At 33.7% G+C, this 21,283-nt stretch overlaps 1 protein-coding gene across 3 annotated transcripts in view; it reads left to right on the top strand.

Moving 5' to 3' along the window:
- The window catches only part of CCSER1 (coiled-coil serine rich protein 1), an 899,545-nt gene that overhangs the window by 107,177 nt on the left and 771,085 nt on the right, over positions 1 to 21,283 (top strand). For all 3 annotated transcript variants that reach the window (XM_012774012.2, XM_075998660.1, XM_012774018.2), the window contains exons 2-3: positions 8,990 to 10,354; positions 14,048 to 14,232. In XM_012774012.2, the coding sequence (XP_012629466.2) occupies positions 9,031 to 10,354; positions 14,048 to 14,232 (1,509 nt within the window). In that variant the 5' untranslated portion in view covers positions 8,990 to 9,030. The remainder of the gene's footprint in view (positions 1 to 8,989; positions 10,355 to 14,047; positions 14,233 to 21,283) is intronic.

Below are 21,283 nucleotides of genomic sequence, written 5' to 3'. Positions count from 1 at the left end.
TCTGGATCACTGCCTGTACTGATTTGTCTTGTCAGGTGTCTATATTACTGACTATATGTACAAAGACACAGATATAATTATAAATGTTCAATATAACCACCTTTTAATTTATTCTGCTAATACATATGATAGTTCATATTTTAAAATTCTTTTCCTCAGGTTTTGGTATTCATTTTCTATTGATATAAGGTAGTTTTTCCCCTTTTCTTCCTTATATTTGTATCTGTGACCATTAGCTGTTCTATGGAATATATTAAGTACAATTAAAAAATAGACAGATATTTACGACTTATAATTGGAATAAAATATGCTACCACCTTTATACACCTTTTGCAATAATATGTTTCCTGTAAGGCAGTACAGTTTACTTTAGACATATGTTCATTCTGTTGTTTAACAAACAAGGATAAGAAACTATTAGAAAATAAATAGTGAGTTTGAATTGATATATATGAATCTGAATTCCTTTAAAATATGGAATTATATTTTATAAGTGAAAATTTGAAAACACTCTTATTTTTAGCATTCTAATTATTGTTTCAAACTTTCAAGTTGAGGGTTGGAGTCTTCCTTAATTCATAAGGCAATTTACTTTTATCAGATACTAATTGTTTTAATAAAGATTTAATTTGCAAGTGTCTTTGAAAGCATTATTTTTTATTTAAGGACTTCGTGAAATTTTTAATAATTAAATGCCTAGTATAAGTTGCAATAAAAATTGACTTTATTGTCAAAAAGGAAGATCTCTTACACCCTCTGCTGATATGTAAATGTAACTGCAGATTATTTCTTATTAACTTGGCCCTTTATTTTTAGTGAAGAAAATAAAAATTTAAGGCATATCTAATCATTTTAATATTTAGTAGACAAATGTACCATTATAGGTTTCTAAAAAGAGCATGAATTTTGTTTACATATTGTTGACTTAAAAATTAAATGGAAATACAAACTGACATGTCTGGTTAGTTTACGAGCCTTGAAAAGATAGTTATAATGGCATCAGTTTAATATTAATAAGATAGTCAATAATGCACGTGTTTCTAAATCATCATATTACCCAAATTTATTAGCCAACACATAAAATGTCTTTGGTGGTTTAATATTTGTAATATGGAAATATTAAAACATTAAAAAGGTTGTGAAAAACTTAGAGTGAATCACTTGTGTCTGACCTCTCACTGACAACATTTTAGATGAATTATCATGTTGTTGGGAAAAAAATTAACTTTTTTACTTTTTTTTTAAAGAGTAAGGAAATAGCTTGTGATAATGAAACTGAATAGAATTTGATCTATTAGAAAAGTAAATCTCAATTCATAAACAGATATAATTTGGACTGAGTCATATAAAATATACATTTCAGTGTCAAAGATGTAGTTTAATGAAAAATAAAGTCTTTATATTATTTTAAGAATTCTTAGTGATTCTATGTGTTTTATTTATTTAAATATTCTATAGATATAAAGATATAAAAAGATATAAAACAATTATTAAAACACTACTAATCAATATCTATATTTTGTCATACTTGGTAAAATTATTATCAGAGAATACATTTTCCCACATGCCCAGTCTCCTTCTCCTTTTCACAGGCAACCGCTATTATTAATTTTTGTGTATCCTCCAGGTTACTTTTAACATATTTATATGCATATGTCTATATCCATTCACATTATGTAATTTTTTTGTCAGGCTATAGATTTTATATTTTCTTAATTTGATTTTTTTTTAGTTTTAATCATGCAAATAATTTATAAATTTATTCTGATGAAGTTAAAACTTCATAATATAACACTAATCCCCATTGACAACAACCCCCAAGACAAAAGCACTCTTTAAGGATAGCCACTGTTAACATTTGAAGTACATCCTTCTAGATTTTTTCCTATGTATGTACACACATGAGTCTTCAGAATTTCATATGCATATTATTTCATAATGTATTTGTAATTGGCATAAAATATATACAATAAAGCACATCATTTAGCAATTAGTTTTTATTAACTAAATGCCTTGGAAACGTTATAGCTGAAAATAGTATCTTGTGTTGTTGCCTGATTATAATGGGGTTGATTGTTCATTTGTTGATTAATTTTTTATCTTTCCCCCTCTAGGAATTTTCTGTTTATATTCTTTGCTCCCTTTATCCTTTGTGTTTTCTGTTTCATACTGATTTATAGGTGTTCTTTCTATATTCCCTAATTACTAATGCATTTCAGTATCTTTTTATATATCCATTGGTGAATTATGTTTCTTCTTCAGGAATTACTGTTCATTTTCTTTGGTGATTTACTTTTCCTTTAGGATTCTTTTACTTATTGATTTATAGGAATTCTTTATATATCCCAGATTTTAATTATCTCCCTGTTTTATATGTTTCAAGTATTTTTTCCTACTCCTTAAAGAAGTCTGCCATATAAAAAAAGAATAGGCTACATCACAATTTATTCAGTAATATATAGGTAGAGGTATTAATGCAAGCCCCATTAATATGCAGATGCTGTAGCCTCTGGTATCTTTTCTTTCCTTCTCAGGATTGGCTCATGAAATGGCAGTACCAGTACTAGTCAGAATTAGAACTTGCAGCTGAAAGGAGTAGGGGAAGTTGTAAGCCAAAAGAAAACATCTTTGCTGTGAACACAGTGTGAGAGTGGTTAATTGATCATAATAAACTTAGTTATAGAGCATTAATTGTGTGCTAAAACCTCTTCTAAGTGCTTTGTTGCATTTAGTCATTTGCTTTTCATAGAAATTTTTCAAGGCAAGTGGTACTCTTATCCCCATGAAGAAGCAAGCTCAGGGAGGTTAAGTAATTTATTTAAGACATACTAAAATCACACAACTCTTAAACGTAGTGTTGAATTCAAATCCAGCTATTCTTATATTGGAGTCTGCATTCTTACCAGTTATGGATTCACTGTGTCTAACTCTCAGAACATCAACTATCGGGTAATTTAAACATAAATGTACTCTTACGGTTTACTTAAACCTGAGTCACATGCTTTTCTACTTCTCTTTTCCTTTACTACTAAATTCTCTCTAATTCTAACCAAAACACATCCTTTCTCTATTTCTCTTCTCTCGCTGTTGTCTCTTCTGGTCACTAAAGAACTAATATCATATCTGGCTGGGTGTTAAGATTACATATATAAATATATAATTGATATCTTTCTAAATATATATCATGAACCCTGTCTTTCCATTAATTCAGACAAGGAACTCATCTGCTATCCTAAATCATGGTAGAATAATTTCTTTGAAATGTCTTTTTTGGTATTTTAACTGTTCTTATTATCCTGCTGATTTTGCACCACTACCTTCTTCTCTCTTTTTACCTGGGGTATTGACTTATACAACTCTAATCATAGGCACTCTATCTCTGCTCATGTTCCATCTTTAGGGACAAATCATTTTTAGGAGTCACCCCAAAGACAGATAACTCCCTATACAGCAATTATTTGTTTGGATTCTTATGTTTATTTGTTGAGAATAACTCAGTGTACTCAATATGGCATATTAAATACAAATTTAATGAATTGTTAATTAAACATATCCAATGCATTATGTGATTTGTGGCGTTTTCTACCTTTGGCTGACAATCCCATTCTCTTCCCTGTGACTGATCACCCACTTGGTCCTGATCAGTCATCCTTTAAATTATCTCATATTTAGCTGTTATAAATGCCTCCATTATTTCCCCATTCATTTAAGGGAGAACAATAAAATGTTTTGGAAATGCATTTAAAGATAAATTACAACATAGTCAAAGGAAAATAATGTTGAGGTATTAAGAGTGTGGTCTTTCTAATGGAAAGAGCCTGGACCAAAAGGCTTTCCAGCTGAGCTTTAAGCACCTAAACAGGTGTGAGCCTCATTTAAACTAGGGTTAAATGACATAACTAGATAAGACTGGGAAATAGTAGGATAAGCTATTATCCTACTTAATTAGGGTAAAACATGATCAGGGACCTTTGATATGTTGATTTTCTTAATGTTGAAAATTTTTATCTAGGAGAATATTTCGTTTTTGTGAATTTTCTTTCTTGCATTTTCACAACGTATAGAACACTTTCTTTTTAGTAGGATCACTTAGGCTCAACCACGTTATTTCTGAAATCTTTTTTGAGAAAGAATAGAGCTGGGACCAGATTTAACTTATGCAACATTCCCTTCAAACACTTCAAATAATATCATTTATTTATAAATTCCAATAAAAATGTAAATGTAGGGAAGTTTGACCACAATTTGTATTTTACAATTAGTAAAGCAGAGATGATCTTTGCCATTAAGAAGCTTTAAGATAAGATAATAAATTCAGATAAATAAATGGATGCTTATGATGTAAGTTAATATTTGAGAATACTTAATGGAGAAGTATCAGCTCCAAAATGAGAGAGGTTGGGAAGAGGGTGTTAGGTATGGCATTGTGGAAGGAGCAGCGTTATCATAGTAGGAGTGTTGCCACATGGAATTACAGGTAACACATCCTAAGCAAGTGGACCCACATCTACAAAGACCCAAAGGTGAAAGTGAATGGAAAATGGCACTCATCAGTGTCTGAATGAAATGTCAAGAGAGGAGTAATGAATCTGGAGATACAGAGAGCATGCAGGCTTTGAAGAGTCTTCCTAAAAAATATGAATAATTCTGACCTGTGGCTTATATTTCTGTCATTCAGCTGGAAAGCACTCAGTAGGAAATAGGAGGACATATAAAAGACAAAGTGAAATCTAAAGGGTTTTTTAGCTCTAATAGATTTTATATCCACTCTAGGTCATCCCATTCAATGTGCAAATTTTTCTTAGTATCTATGATGTTTTTATGTAAAGAAATCAGAACAAACATAGCAGTAACCTAAATGAATTATTTGTACTTTATGGAATTCTGGCTGTTTTCATTAAGTATTTAGGAGGAAGAGTTACCATTATAATTTTCTTCTGAAATTTTTTTTATTAAAGTCTTTGAATGATTTGCTAAAGAGATATCGAACTTTGTCATTCTTTTATTTTTAATGATGACCCAAATGCAGAAAAAAAAAGGCCAAGAAATATTTCAGTATAATGATTGTTAATATCTTGACATTAAATGCATTGAAGTCCACAGGTTCACAACCAGCTACAAATGCTTGTGGTTGATAATGCTCTCATTAGAGCAAAATTCTTCAGTAGGCACAGAATGGAAATAAATGATATGTATAAATAAAAAAAAAATCACAGCTGAGAATGATGGTAATTAAAACATTTTATAAAGTAAAATCATGAAAAAATGTATTATTCATTGTATCCACTTTGGAAATTCTAAGCTGTGAGGAATGTGATACATTCTTGTGAAAATTTCAAGAGCTAAAATGTCTCTGTTTATATTTTAAGCTTTCTTCAACCAAAGCCTTAGAAGAATACTGAAATGTTTTGGGAGTGGTTCACATATACTTTGATTTAAACTCAAATTCAAGTGGAGAAAAGGACACCCTTGCACATTATTGCTAGGAATGTAAATTACTACAGCCATTATGGAAAACAGTAAGGAGGTTCCTCAGAAAACTAAAAATAGAATTACTATATGATCCAGCAATTCTACTTCTGGGAATATATCCAAGGGAATTGAAATCAGTATGTCAAAGAGATATCAGCACTCCTATGATTATTGTGGTGTTTTCACATTAGCCAAGATATAGAACAGACTAAAGTGTCCATCAATTGATGAATGGATAAAGAAAATATGTTTTACTTCCATCTGTGTAAAATGTAGTGGAAAATCAAGCAGGTGGGAGTGGGGAGGAGAGGATGTGTGAAATCAAACCTAACAGGTACAATGTACTTTTTGGATGATGGGCACACTTATAACTGAGTCAAGCAGCACAGAAGCAATCCATGCAACCAAAACATTTGCACTCCTGTAATATTCTGAAAAAAGATTAATACCAATAACATAGTAATAGTAAAACAGCCTAATATTTATAACAGTCAGTTATGCTTCTAATTATTTCACACTTAAGTCTCATGGCTAGCCTGGGAGATAGATACTGTTGTTATTCTCATTATACCATTTTACAAAAGAAAAACCTGTGCGAAGAGAGATTAAGTGGTTGATAGATGTTTAAATACATAGTAGATTTGAACCCAGGCATTCAGGTTCTAGAATGCAAGTAATTAACCTCTGCAATCTACTGTTCCTCATCTAATTGCTCCATGTATTTTAGTTATTTAGGGGAGTGGAAGGCAGAAAACAGAACCAATGACTAGGTAGGTGCTTTCTCGTTTACAAAATGGTTTGAATATGACTAGTATGCATTTTAATACTTTCCTGAAGTAGAGTTAATCTCCTGTGTACATGAGTCATTATCTTTGCTAAAAAATGTGTATGCTGGGTACTGTTTCAGCATTGGCATAATCATTAAATTCAAGATACGTGTTGGGGGCATGAGAAATGATGCTTCCCACCATTTTCCTTTGGCAAAGTACAGGGTGACATGGCTTTTCCATAGCTGCATCAGGAAAAAGGTATTTGGATGCACAAAAAATCCAAACTTCAAAATTAACAAGGAAGGTTTTCCAAAGACAATTCCATTTCCAAATTACCGCATGAAAGCCGAAGATAGATAGACCTGACTGCTCTTCTCAGCTCTGTGCTCTGGTAGCAACTGTTCAGGAGCAGTGGAAACATATTGGAGCAACACTTAAAAAAAATCCCTGAAAAGAACTATAGTCTATTGGATTTGCAAACAAAGCGGACTGCCAAATCCGTACTAAATGAAAATTTTAAAAAATGTGGTATCTATGCACAATGTAATACTAACCAGCTTTAAAAAAGAACGAAATTTTGTCATTTGTGACAGCGTGGATGAACCTGGAGGACATTAGGCTCAGTGAAGTAAGCCTGGCACAGAAAGACAGATACTGCATGATCTCACTTATATGTGTAATCTAAAAAAGTAGAACTCACAGAAGTAGAGAGTAGAATGGTGGTTATCAGAGTCTAGGGACAAGGGGAATGGAGAGATAGATGTTGTTCAAAGGGTCCAAAGTTTAGTCAGACAGGAAGATTAAGAATAAGAAAGAGATTTATTGCACAGCATTATATATTAATATAATAATTAATATATTAATTATAATATATATTATATAAATTTATAATATATATTTCAAAATTGGTAAAAGAGTAGATTAGATGTTCTCACCATAAAAAGTGATATGTATGTGATATGATGGTTAATTAGCTTGATTTAATTATTCTATGATGTAAACACATATTAAGGCATCATATTGTACCCCATGAATATACACAATCATTATTTGTCTGTTAAAAATAGAATCAATTTAAAAAATTAACCTAAATTCAGTGATTGCAGTGAAAAATTACCTAAAAAAAATCTTAAATGAAAATCTGTTAGATTTTTATATTTTTTTTGGAGTGCAATATCATATATTTATGGATGCATAGCTGAAAGAAAATATTTTCCATTTTTGTCACATATTCAAGGAAATGAAAGTATTTTACTTGATTGATTTTCATATCTATAATGACAATAAAAGTGGAAGATATGTAATTTTGTGTAGTATTTATTAGTATTTAGTCAGGTAGTTTGGGTTGCAAAAAACTATTATAACATGAAATAGAGTCTGATTCACAGTGAAAAAGGGGAGGTGGACATCACAGTTGAAGGATTAAATGAAATTTAAAAATAAAGCAAAACAGAACAGGAACAAAATCAGGGAATTTCAATCACTGATTTTTAAAATCAGTGAAAAATAGCAGTCACCAAAATAGCTAAGATTGGTTGTACAACTAGGAGTTTCCCCTGCAGTGGAAGCTTGTCTGGACTTTCAGCTGTGGCAATTTTTGGCTTTTGGCTCTAGTGAAAGCAGTATGTTCCATACTGGTTCTGAGCTGAACCAGTAGTTAGGTAACAACTATTTTCTTATTTCTACTTTACCTCTTGTTAGCCGAGTGACATTAGGCAAGTTCCTTTTTTGCTGTATGTCCATAGTGATATTACCTACTTCTAGAGTTATAAACAGAAAAAGAGATAATCTGTGGAAAAGTATTAATACTTGGTATATCACAGTTGATGAACTTCTATATCCCTCTTCTTCCTCCTCCTTCTTTACCATCGGTACCCTGAGTACACTGTGGTTCATAAATCTTCCATGCTTCTTATTCTCTCAGTATGTATTCTCACTTCTCTCCAGATTACCATTTCTTTTAGCTTTCATTCAAGTCTGTTCTTCAGTGTATAGCTGGGGCTCCTCCATAAGTTTAGCTTGTTTATAATCCTACTCTATATCATTTGTGATTTAGTTTCGTCTGCCAGTAATTATCTCTGAACTTCCCAAGTCTAACTCCAAGGAGAAGAATCTGTCCCAGTTGGTTTATCTTTGAGTGGGGATTTTAGTGTCAGACCATACCATTGTCTAGTCTGTGATTCTGTTAAGCTCAGGTCAGTAACTTTTTGAGTCACCTGGTGTAAAACATAGTTGCATCTGGTGGTCTCCAACAAGGGGGGTATTTACCCAGAGGGCACTTATCATGGCAGTCACATGGCTACTACATCTAAATAAATATTTATTATTAATAGTATTATTAAAGTATTATTATTTATATAATACTATAAAATAGTATTATTAAAGTATTATTAATAACATGAAAAGATTAAACAACTTACCAAAAAAAAATTGCCAAAATCATAGAACCAGTTGTACACAGGAAGGCTGAGTCTTAAATAATGATCTTGTGTCTCCCAATCTAACACTCTTGAATAGACTTTAAATATTTTTGGTAATCTTGAGATTTTATTATAAATTTTTATGCACATTATTGGATCATTTTGCAACTTATACATTAAAAAAAATCCTTATTAGAATTTTAGCATATATTGTTTTAGTAGAGACTGAATTCTATGCTGTGTCTTGCAAAACAACATTTTGTTTTAAAATGTCTTATTCATCACTGGATTCTACTGACTCATTCTTTTTGCTTTAACTCTTCTCAGGCTGCTAAGTTGGCTATCACAGCGCAAGCCTCAGAGTCCCGATGGGGGACTCAGGATCAAGACGATCTACCTTGGTCTCCCGGTTGCCAATATTCAGAAGAAGTATTAGCAGAAGACATGATTCTCTTCCTTCTTCACCTTCTTCCAGTAATACAGCTGTCGTCCACAGTTCCTCTCCTTCCAGTACTAACTCAAGCTCAGGTAGTACAGGTAAACGCAGGAGCATATTCCGCACGCCTTCCATTAGCTTCCACCATAAAAAAGGGAGTGAATCTAAGCAAGAACCTACCAATCAGAACCTTAGTATTTCAAATGGTGCTCAACCCGGTCACAGCAATATGCAGAAACTGAGTTTGGAAGAACATATTAAAACCAGGGGAAGACATTCTGTTCGTTTTAGTAGTTCACGAAATAAGAAGATAACAAGATCATTGACAGAGGATTTTGAAAGGGAAAAGGAGCACTCAACTAATAAGAATGTCTTTATAAATTGTCTGAGTTCTGGCAAAAGTGAGGGGGATGATTCTGGATTCACAGAAGAACAAACTCGCCGTTCTGTTAAGGAGTCAACAAGGAAGCTACTCCCTAAATCTTTTTCATCTCACTATAAATTTTCAAAGCCAGTTGTGCAGAGCCAATCCATTTCATTGGTACAACAGTCAGAATTCTCATTGGAAATTACACAGTACCAAGAGAGAGAACCTGTATTGGTAAGAGCTTCTACACCGTGTTCTGTGGATGTAACAGAACGGGCTGGAAGCTCTTTACAATCTCCTCTGCTTTCTGCTGATCTTACCACAGCTCAGACACCGTCAGAATTTTTAGCCTTGACTGAAGATTCTGTGTCTGAAATGGATGCATTTCCTAAAAGTGGAAGCATAGCATCCCACTGTGACAACTTTGGCCACAATGATTCTACCTCTCAGATCTCTCCTAATCCTGCTGCTGTTACAAAGACGACAATAGAACTTATGGGAACTGTTCCCTGTGCAATTATGTCTCCTGGGAAATACAGGTTAGAAGGTCGATGTAGCACTGAATCTAATTCCTCGCCAGAAACCTCTGCTGCTAATCAGAAGGAAGTGTTATTGCAAATCACTGAACTACCTGTTACAAGTATGAGCAACTCAGAGACTAACCCACCAGTAGATACTGAAAGAGAAGGAAACATGGGATTACAAAATGGTGAAACAATGCTGGGGCCATGCTCCCCAAGGAAACTTGGGTTTTGTGAGCAACATAAAGCAATAGCTGAGCGTGTTAAAGGGATCCATCCTATTTCAGATTCAAAGATAATACCCTACTGTGGTGATCATCATATTTTTAACAAAACATCGTATGGATATGAAGCAAATCCTGCCAAAGGTATGCTCATTTTCTTTGTATAATAAATGGTATGAATTAATTTTCATTAAAATGTACTCAATGTTCTTATTCCATCTCATGAATGGAAACCACATTTTCCTTATTTTTCACTATATACATTCTTTCCTGTTTATAATTTAAGTATTTCTGCTGCTTGATTTTATACTTACCTCAATTACATTATGCTGTTAAGTTAATTTAGCCATATTATTTATTTTTCTTAGTTATGGTACCCAGATTCTGACCCTCGGAAGAAAATGGGAGGAAACTAATTCTATTTGCAATGTGGCTTGAGTTCATTATGGAGGTATTTTGGTATTTCATGTAATGTAATTGATATATTCCAGCCAAAATCACTATAAAAATTTGTATAATTCAATGCCATGTCCTATGTTAACAAAGCTTTTGTTATTACAAATAATCCATGTTTCAGCATAAATAATTCTTATCTCTAGACGCAACAGAATTTCAAGCTTTAAAAATACTATTCTTGGAAGCTGGAGACCTGGGTTCCAAACTTGCCTCTGATAGTCACTGGCTGTGTAACTTTGGATGCCTTCTCTTTGGTTTAAAAGAGAAAGGTGGAGTGTATTCTAATCTGGCTCAAGAAAACTATGTTTATTTAACATAAAATTCAGCTTAAGAAAATTGTTGAATATGTACCACCTACTGGACTATATTAAACATTACTTTTTAATGCTTTTTTTCTCTACTATCATTACTGCTACTACCGTGTTTCCTCGAAAATAAGACAGGGTCTTATATTTATTTTTCCCCAAGAAGACACCCTAGGGCTTATTTTCAGGGGATGTGTTATTTTCCCCTCAAAGCCTTAGCTTTGCAGGATGCACAGGATGGCTGGGACCTGACAGGGGGAGCCGACCTTGTTGATGGTGCTGCCCGCACCTTTCTGGTCACCTCTGGGATCTTTATAGTACCTGTCACGATGGGGCAGATGAGAAGGGCTGCTCGTCTTCTTTACCGCTCCGCAACGAAATGCATGGGTTGTGCAGATGCGCTGCTTAGCCACGCCCGTCACTAGGGCTGATTTTCATGGTAGGGCTTCTATTGCGCAAATGCTTAGGAATCCTCCTAGGGCTTATTTTATGGGTAGGTCTTATTTTCAGGAAAACACGATACTACTAATTTTCCCAATTTTAAAAATAATTATTATATCTTAGATACTATTCTATGTACTTTGCATACATTGGCTAAAAAATGGTTAAAATTGCTACTATTATATTGTAAGCTCTTTTACAGGCAAGAAAATTGGAGCACAGATAAGTTATTTGTTCTCAGTCACAGGGTTAATAAATGACTGATTGGGATACAAACCCTGTGAGGTAGGCTGTGTGTTTCCCATTTTACACACGTGAAAACCGAGGTTAAAAAATCATACAGCTGGTAAGTAGCACACCCAAATTGCAGCTGTCTGAGTCCAAAGTTCAGGCTCTTCGTAATATACTTTACTGCCTGTCATGATCTAAAATGTTAAATAAAATTTATAATAAGTCAAATGATATATTACTATGTCAGGAGTCACAGGGTTATATAGTCCCTCCATAAACATATCAATGTTAACGTTTTAAATGCATACTTTAATTCTCCAGCTGTCTGAGTATTTTTCACATTGGATACAAGATCACTTTTATGTACCTGACTACTTTTTTTTATATTTTAAACTTGGTAGTCTGTTCGTGGTCTTGGCTTTAGTCATACCTGCTTAATAACTTCTTTACCTATAATTATGAGAATATAATGATAATGATGATGATGTTGATGAAGGTTACCCCCTTTTGTACACTTAATATGTGCCCAAAAATGTGCTAAGAAATTTACATGCACTATTTTATATAATCCTTACAAAAATTTTGCATGACAGTTATTAGTAACTAAAATTCAAGATTAAGATAAATAACTTTACGGTCACATCATTAGCAAATGGTGGACTGCAGATTGGAATCCAGCTACTTTTTCTTTAAAAATGGCACAGAAAAGAATAGAAATGCAATTATCCTTATATAACCAATTCTTATTTAGCTGTGATGACTTACCTTATGTCTAACTGAATATTGTATATTTTTATCTCTATGGAAACTAGGCAATGACCAACAATTATCTTGGTGACTATTAATCTGTTGGCTGAGATCCTAATTGTAAGGCATTAATACATTAATTTCACAGATTTGACAGTGTGTTGCCTGTTCCTGGATAAATAAGCTGGTAATACCAACAAGGAAAAGATAACAGCATGCTATTCTTTATTTTGTGAGAATATTCTTGTGCTATTCATAAGGATTTTATAATTTAGAAGTTCAAAAATTTTAAAACCAGCTAAGTAAATGTATTTTAAGCAAGAGACTGTTGCTATACACACTAACTTCCACAGTACTAAATTTGTTTTGTATTTATCATGAAAGGTTTAAGCTAATACTTAATACACATCCAAATGTATTGGGTGTACAATCATAACACAATTACCGATGTAATATTGAGCTATATGGCAATTTAATTTTTATTCATTTGCTTTAAAAGCTATTTAAAAAGAATGGCTATATGTTGAAGTAATAGGTTCTGGATAGTCTTTTAATTAGTAGAGGAACCTAAATAGGACATTTCAGTCATTCACTCACTCATTCATCATTCAATAAGTATTTATTCCTTTAACAATGTTTTTGACACTAGGGATAGAGCAGTGAAAAAAACAAGTCTAAATCCCCATATTCATGAAGCGTATTTTCTGCAGGGGATACTCAGACAATTAAGATGCAATTAAATAAAATAAGTATCAGATGGTGATAACTGCTGAGGATAAATTTAAAGCAGAATAAAGGATTCAGAGGGGGGATTGCAGTTTGCATTAAATATGGTGAGGAGGGTGGTACCTAAAATAACATACTAGCAAAGATTTGAATGGCATTTAGGGAGTAAGCTATACAGACATTTGAGAGAAGTATGTTAGTGCAAAGGTCATGGGACACAGGCTGTGGGACTGGAGCATGCCTACAATGTTCCAGGAACAGCAAGCGGTCCGGTGTGGCATGAGTCTAGTGAAGGAAGGGGAGGGCAGAAGATGAGGTTGGAACAGTGAACAGGTAAACAGGGTGGCCCCCTCTCCCTGAAGTGAGGACAGAGAGATTGGTCGAATCATGAGAAACTTGGTAGGCCACCTGAAAAACATCAGCTTTATAACTAGAGGGGTGATTGATGGTGATGGGTCTCACTTGTGTTTTAAGTATATCATTCCAACCACTACGTGGAGAGTAGATTGTGTGTTGTGGTGGTGAAGAGGCAGGTGGGAGTATATGGAGGAATTATAGCAAGAATTGTCCTAACCTGGGCAGGTGTGGATGGGAATTGGTCCAGGATCTCAGTGGGGGGTGGGGGGGGGTGAGTGAGAAGTGATCAGATCCTGTTTACAATCTGAAGGAAATACAAACAAGATTTGTTTATTTCATTAATGCCAATTATTAGGAAGCCCTAACTAAGGCTGACTCCCAACAATTTTTGGCTGCAAAACCATTACATGATTAAGCAAACCAAACTGCCACTATAAAAACTTTAAAAATTTTTTTGTGATAAAGAAGTTTTGAATGACACCACTGGAAATTTTCCATTCTCTTTCAATGGAACATTTATAAAAACCACATTTCAATATCTACATTAGTTTTCTATTTATTTCTCTTCTAATAGTCCTTGCCAGTAGCCTCAGTCCGTATCGTGAAGGAAGATTTATAGAGCGGCGACTGCGATCCTCATCAGAAGGAACTGCAGGGAGTAGCAGAATGATTTTGAAACCAAAAGATGGAAATGTAGAAGAAGTTAGTAGTTTAAGAAAGCAAAGAGCGGGCTCCTCGTCTTCAAAAATGAACAGTATGGTAAGTATATATGTCCGTCTTTATTCCATGTGTGTCTGGCATAATCATGACTTTTGTGAAATGAACACAGACTGAAGGATGGTTGCCCCATATTTTAAGGGAAAATTGGTCTTGATAGTTGATGTCACAAGTCAGAGAAACTGATGTTCCACGTGAGATCCTCGTGGGTCAAACAGGAGTGCACCCTCTGACATCATCATTTCGCACCATCTATCCATCCTACAGTTCTCCAGAAAATGTCCTTGTATAAACCACAGTTATGCCTGAGTCAGTCCTACCCTTAGACATTTTAGTGGTCCCTGCTGTGGCTGTGCCTCCGTAGTGCCCCTCCACACAGGGTGAGGAGCTCATGTGGAGCCCCTGGAGTCCAATGTGAGTTGCTCGTCCGAAGCTGGAACATGTTGGAGGTAACAGAGTTACCAGATTGCTGGTCCAAACTGCAGAGCCTGCTTTTAGGTTGAGGTTGAGGGTGGGGTGTGTGTAGGGAGGTATGGTCTGGGCTTGCACCTGTGGGCTGGGGTCTCCTAGAGGCATGTGTCTGAAGCTCCCTCATAGTATGAGATGGAACAAGGGGTGTGAAGAGATGAGAGGACTGCAGCCCACGGTCCACGAGGACTGCAACCAAGGGCTTCATTTTTCACAATTATTAGAGTAGGGCTTACCTTTTGTAGACCATTTTGCTTACTTTCTCAAAAATGTATCCTCTTTTTTAGCAGTATAGTTAACTATTATTATTGACAAATGTTTCCTTAAAATAATTGATCTGTCTACCCACCTATTCATGAACATATGTGTAACATGCTCAAAAATAAATCACTTGTGATACCTTTATGTATTTTAGATAATTAGGTTTTAGATGAAAATAGTAGGTCATTGAGATCTGGCAGTTATATCGTGAAGATGCCTTAACTTAGTAAGGTAACATTGTGTGATAGCAAAGCCATTGTGCTTAGAGTCAAAAGTTCTAGCCATTTTTCTGGCTTGGTCATTTCTTAATCTTGGCAAATGGGTAGCTAGAAAACAACAAATGACAATGGGTGCCTCTTTCCATTATACTAAAAAATAATTTTGTGTGTGTGTTTCTTTATAGAAAGATATATTTCATCTTTCTTTTGTATGTGAAAATATTGTATCATTATTATTGCAATTGACATTTTTAGTCCAAGTATTATAATATGTTAAAAAGACTTCCAATTGATGCAACATTAAAAGGACTAATGAGTATTATGAAACATTTCTCATCACAAAATTTTTGTTATTTCTTCAAAGAGAAGTGCTTATATTAATAGTTGCACACTACTTATTCAACTTGCCTGAAGTCAGGCCTTTTACATATTCTTTTGTATCTCCTGTGTTTTTCCTACTATTTATTTACATTAAATGTAAAATGTGCATTACATTTATATTATTGGAAAATTATTACTACAAATTTATTTAAATTATTTACATTTAATTTAAATGATTACCTTTGTAACATCACAAAATTACTCTTCTTGTCAGATTGACTTTCAAGATTTAGAACTTAAAATGTCAAAACACAAAAAAGTGATTTTGTTCTCTCAAGGCCTATATATGTTCGGAAGTGTCTTTGCAGTGTTTTAGTTCTTCCACTAGATGGCAGCATGGCACCATTGCCATCGTGGTGGAATGGCTATCAAGGTTGCAGGAGAAACTTGAAAAAAAATACTGCTCATGGATTTACAGATGAAACGTTTTGAAATAAATACTGAAACTTTTGAATTTCCAAAAGAGACTTACCAAATTTACTTCACGATTTTACAGTTTTCCTTTGGGTTTTGCAAGTTATTTCTTCAGTTACTTTATAGCAGGCTTCCTCAAACTATGGCCCACCAGCCGCCCTCGGGGTGTTTTTGCCGCTGCTGCCTGTCCTGCTTAGCAGCCAACTTGTCCACGGCCCACAGTGCTCATGTGTGGGATGTGCGCTGCACTCTACACCGGCCCTCCAACGGTCTGAGGGACAGTGAACTGGCCCCCTGTTTAAAAAGTTTGAGGACTTCTGATTTATAGTTTAATAGTCAATATAAAATGCATGGAACATATTCTTTAACTTTTAGCAATATAAGGAAGAAATGCAAGGATTCTTTAGGTGATTCTAGATATATGTGAAACAAGTAACATATATTTAGGGAACTGTAGCTGTATGTGTGAAAAGTGACACATTTTCTATATTACTCTTCCAAAATAATTTAGGCAACTGTATGTATTTAAGAATACATCCATAGTTCGGTTATTTTTTTCTTTTAGAGCAGTAATAATTGCAACATGTATTTTTTTTTTTTTGGCAACATGTATTTTTGATGTTTATTTGAACTAAGGAACTGCCTTTTTATTTTTTAAATATTATGAGTACATATACTTGTATATATGTATGGGGTGTATGAGATGTTTCAAAACAGGCATACAATGTGTATAATCAAAGCACGGTAATTGGGGTATCCATCACCTTAAGCATTTATCATTTCATTGTGTTGGAAAATTACAATTTCACTCCTTTAGTTATTTAAAAATATATAATAACATTGTTGACTATAGTCACCCTATTGTGATATCAAATATTAGATCTTGTTCATTTGATCTAACTATATTTTTTCTACCCATAAACCATCCACACTTTTTTCTGTTGCTTCCTGTTACTCTTCCCAGCTTCTGGTAACCATTGTTCTACTCTCTGTCTCCATGAGATCCCTTGTAGGAATTTCTTAGCTCCCACATGTGAGTGAGAACATGCAAAACTTTTCTTTCTTCACTAACATAATGTTCTCCAGTTTTATCCATGTTGTTGCAAATGATAGGATTTTATTCTTTTTATGGCTTCATAATAATCCATTGTGTATAGATATCTTGTTTTCTTTATCCATTCATCCTTTGATGCACAAGTAGGTTAATTCCAAATCTAGGCTATTGTGAATAATTTTGTAATAAACATGGGAGCTCAGATACCTCTTCGATATATTGATTTCCTTTCTTTTGGCTATATAACTGGCAGTGAGATTGTTGAGTTATATGGTAGTTCTGTTTTTAGTTTTTTGAGGAACCTCCAAACTTTTCACCATAGTGATCATACTAATTTACATTCCCAGTAATGGTGCACAAGAGTTCCCCTTTCTCCATAGCCTCATTTGGTATATGCATCTTCATACTTCCATTTTATGGCATGAAAGTTGTTCAAGTTTGAAATTAAGAGAAAAAGATGATGATTAGAAGATGTGATTCAAACGATTTCTCATCTTGTTTCTGAAATCCTTAATGAGACTTTCTACTATGTTAATGGCCTTTTGGAGGTTAAATAATGATTGCAACTTTTGGTGTAACTCATTGTTGATAGAATTAAAGCAAAAGCCATTGCTGTTACAGGGACATTTAGTGAGAAAAGGAAGCCATTAATATCTTTAAGGAAATGGAGTCACACCGATCATTCTCAGTTGTTATATATTTTAAGAAGGAAAATCACAGAACTTACATTTGTCGATAATTGGCATAATTTTAGATGGATGGCCTATCTACATGGATTAACTATATATACATTTAATCCGTTTAGATGAATTCCTATACTAACATTTTTAGATATATAGTATAGTCATTACTATACTAGACATTTCCTCTGAATGCCTGTCTATATTGTATCACATATATAACACCCACCTCATAGTAATTTGTGTCTCATTTTACCTGCTAGACTTACGTCTTTTAAGTGGAAGAAATTGTGTATATACTGGCATTTCTTCCAGTAATTAGTATAGTGCCTGGTGTAGAAATAGGCATCTAATAATTATGAATGAAATAAAGATAAAATTGCTGGTTAGGAAGTAATATATGTTTTTATAGCAGTGAATTAAGGCTTCCAGTACGATCATTGTGTGTGGTGTGTTTATGTACATTTTTGACATTTTAATTTATTATATAAATGTATAGATTTTTGTGTAATGCATTATTTGATAAAGCTCTGGTTTGTTGAAGCTAACTCCTTGATCAGGAAGGCCATACCAATTATGGCATTGTTCTAGTAGAAGCATAATTCATTTTAGGATTATCAACCTTTTGGAAGGATTTTCAAGGATCATACCAGCACAGTAGTTATGGATTGGGCATATAATAAGTATGAGAAATGGTCAATTATTTGTGATATTTATTGCAGAACTCATTAAAAAATATAAATTCTTGGTCAAATATGTGTAAGGTGAGATTTTAACACTCCCCTGTATATTTTATCTAGTCCAATTTACTTTATTTCTTGTAAGCTTGTAGATTCAGAGTTGCCTTTTTAAAATCAGGGTTGGATAAAATATTACATTCATTTTTAAATGTAATACTCTAACTTTTGGAATATGTCATTTTTGTTTAGAAGCTGTCATAATTTGTATGTTTATTTTGCAAAATTCTAAATAAAGCTATACATATACTTAACTCACTACATCTTAAATGACTTTAAGATCAGTTTGAGTATGTACAGTTGCAGTATCATTATCATTACTATTTCTCTTTATAGAGTTCACATGAGAATGTGCTTAGCACCTACTTTTTTCTTTCTGTGGATACGTCATTAAACTGAATATAAATAATCATGTGGTAACAATAGCAATATTTAATATTTGTTAAAAACTTCATTAAAAACTGTATCATTATTTATCAAGAAAATGATTTAAAATGACAGTAGTAAAGGAGAATTAAAGATTTTTTCCTAACCATACTAATCTAGGATACCCTTTAGATGGATATATCCCTTTAGAATTAAGCAATTAGAAAATGAGGTTGTTAACTATTTATCCTTGAGGTTCTGTTATCTTCAATTTGATCCAGTTTATCTCTGACTTTTCTGTTAGATGAAAATTGCTTTATGCCTTTTTTTTAGGTAACCTTATGGGCTGGTACAACTTTCATAGCATAAGAGAGAATATTCATTCATTCAGGATCCCTGACAGTTCTCTGACTGTCCAAATAGGTATATAGTCTATAATCCAGAATTATTTTACCTTGAGTAAAATAACTACCTTTTTAAAATCAGGGGCTAATCATTGAAATCTGAAGTTTTTATATTATCCTAGCTAGATAATGGAGAAAATTTATTTTTTTAAGAGTTATTCTATTATTTTGAAATTTAAATATAACACATTAAATGAATGTTACTAAATTAAATAAAACAAATTCTGACTTCCAGGGTCAAAATACATTACAACTGAAGAATTATATTCAATATTGGGCATTATAGTTTATAGAAAAATACAAGTATATAAATATATTCTTCTTATTTTTAACTAAATTTAAAATCAAAACAAACATTTATAATTAACTCACAAGCCATCATATTTACAATGACAAGGGGAAAAGGTATGATTTACAATGTATGATGCATATGCAATTTCACAGTCTTCCTATGTGATAACATTTTTGTTTCAACTGCTGATTCCTAACTTTTAAGTAGCTGTGATTTTATCATTTTTATAATCTAATTCAGTGATCATTTTACTCCATGCTAAAAGTTTGCTCTGAAATGCCTCTTTTGTTTATATCTTCTATTATTCTTAGTTTGGTACATCCAATTTGAAATAACCTATGTATCTATTCTTTTAGTTCCCTCTGTTAAGTTCTTAACTATATATATATATGTAAGTACCTACAAAATTATGATTTTTCAGACTCAGCTAGCTGTCTTCAACATCACCCAGTGATTAGTTTATGTGTCCAGAAGAAACACAAAGGATTTTATTGTCAAGAGAGATTCACATAAGTCAGATAATAGGTACAGAGAGACACAGGTGAAGCAGGAGGTGACTTAAAATACCTCCCCAGCTCCCCAGGCCTTTTCTTTCTGCATATCTGATGGACCCAGGCCCAGATTGTTGGAAGACATTTGGATTGTTGGATGTATACATTCCCTCATTTACACAGAAGGAGCCATCTCAATATGAAAAATCTCCATTTTATACTCAGTGGTACATAACACAGATGGACATTTTCCAGGGAGCCATATCCCATACATTTCTAGATTCCAGCTTTATTTTTCATAAACAATCCTACATAATTAGACATACTCTGCTGAAAGCAGTCCATAAATAAACTCTCCTTCTAGTAAAAACCGAGTAGTTTGCCAGTTTGTTTGCTAGCAAGTCTGTGTGTTTACAAAGCGATTATACCAGCTACAGGTCATTGGCTTTCTTACTTTCCAAGAGGCATGTCCCCCTTACCACTGGGAATATGGGTCACATACCAGCTGCTTAACTTTGAACAGCGAGTGTGAACTTAAAACACTCTCTGCAAACTATTCTGTTCTTGCAACCCCTCTCCTCCATTCAAATTTTTACCCATCAGTCCTTCATGTCCTCTGATCTTAGAGAAATGTTCATTCCTTTATTCTTCCTATGGAGATGTTTCTACAAGTCATTTTGATTCCAGCTCCTCACCTACTCTAGAACAGTACTTTTATCAGTGTATTTCTTTTATTTTTCTTTAGTTTCTTCTCTGTCTCTTCATTGCTATCAGTGTACACAGTACTGCCAAGTTCTTTAAGGAAAACAAACGAAAAATAACTTTTTCTGTATCCTTCCTGCTCCTGAAGTTGTCCATATTTTTCTCACAAGGCAAACAGTCCTGACTTTTGCCATATTCCTGCTGTAATATACAATTTCTCAACATCCGCATTATTGACATTTTTGTCCTGCATAATTCCTTGCTAGGGGAACTGTCTTGTACATTGTGGGATGTTAATAGCATCTGTGACCCCCACCCACTAAATGCCAGTGGGACCCCCATGTTGTGATACCTAAAAATATCTCTAGACAGTGGCAAATATAACCTGGCAGACAAAAATTGCCCCCAGTTGAGAACTAAAGTCATCGACTTTACCAGTTTTCCTTTTTTTTCCAGCCTTCATTTATTCTGGACTTCTCTTTAACATCTAACTCTGTTGGGGACTTTACTTGTATACTTTTCTTTTTGCAATGGTAACTCTCCTCTGGTTACTTTTCTCCTTTTCTTCTGCCAGACTCCTTGGCAGGCTCCTGCTTTGCACACATACTTTAAACACAGCTATTCT

The sequence above is a fragment of the Microcebus murinus genome, chromosome 29 (assembly GCF_040939455.1).
Source record: "Microcebus murinus isolate Inina chromosome 29, M.murinus_Inina_mat1.0, whole genome shotgun sequence".
Taxonomy (NCBI): Eukaryota; Metazoa; Chordata; class Mammalia; order Primates; family Cheirogaleidae; genus Microcebus; species Microcebus murinus.
Note: the sequence above shows the minus strand (reverse complement) of the source record. Positions and strands in the feature narration are given on the sequence as shown.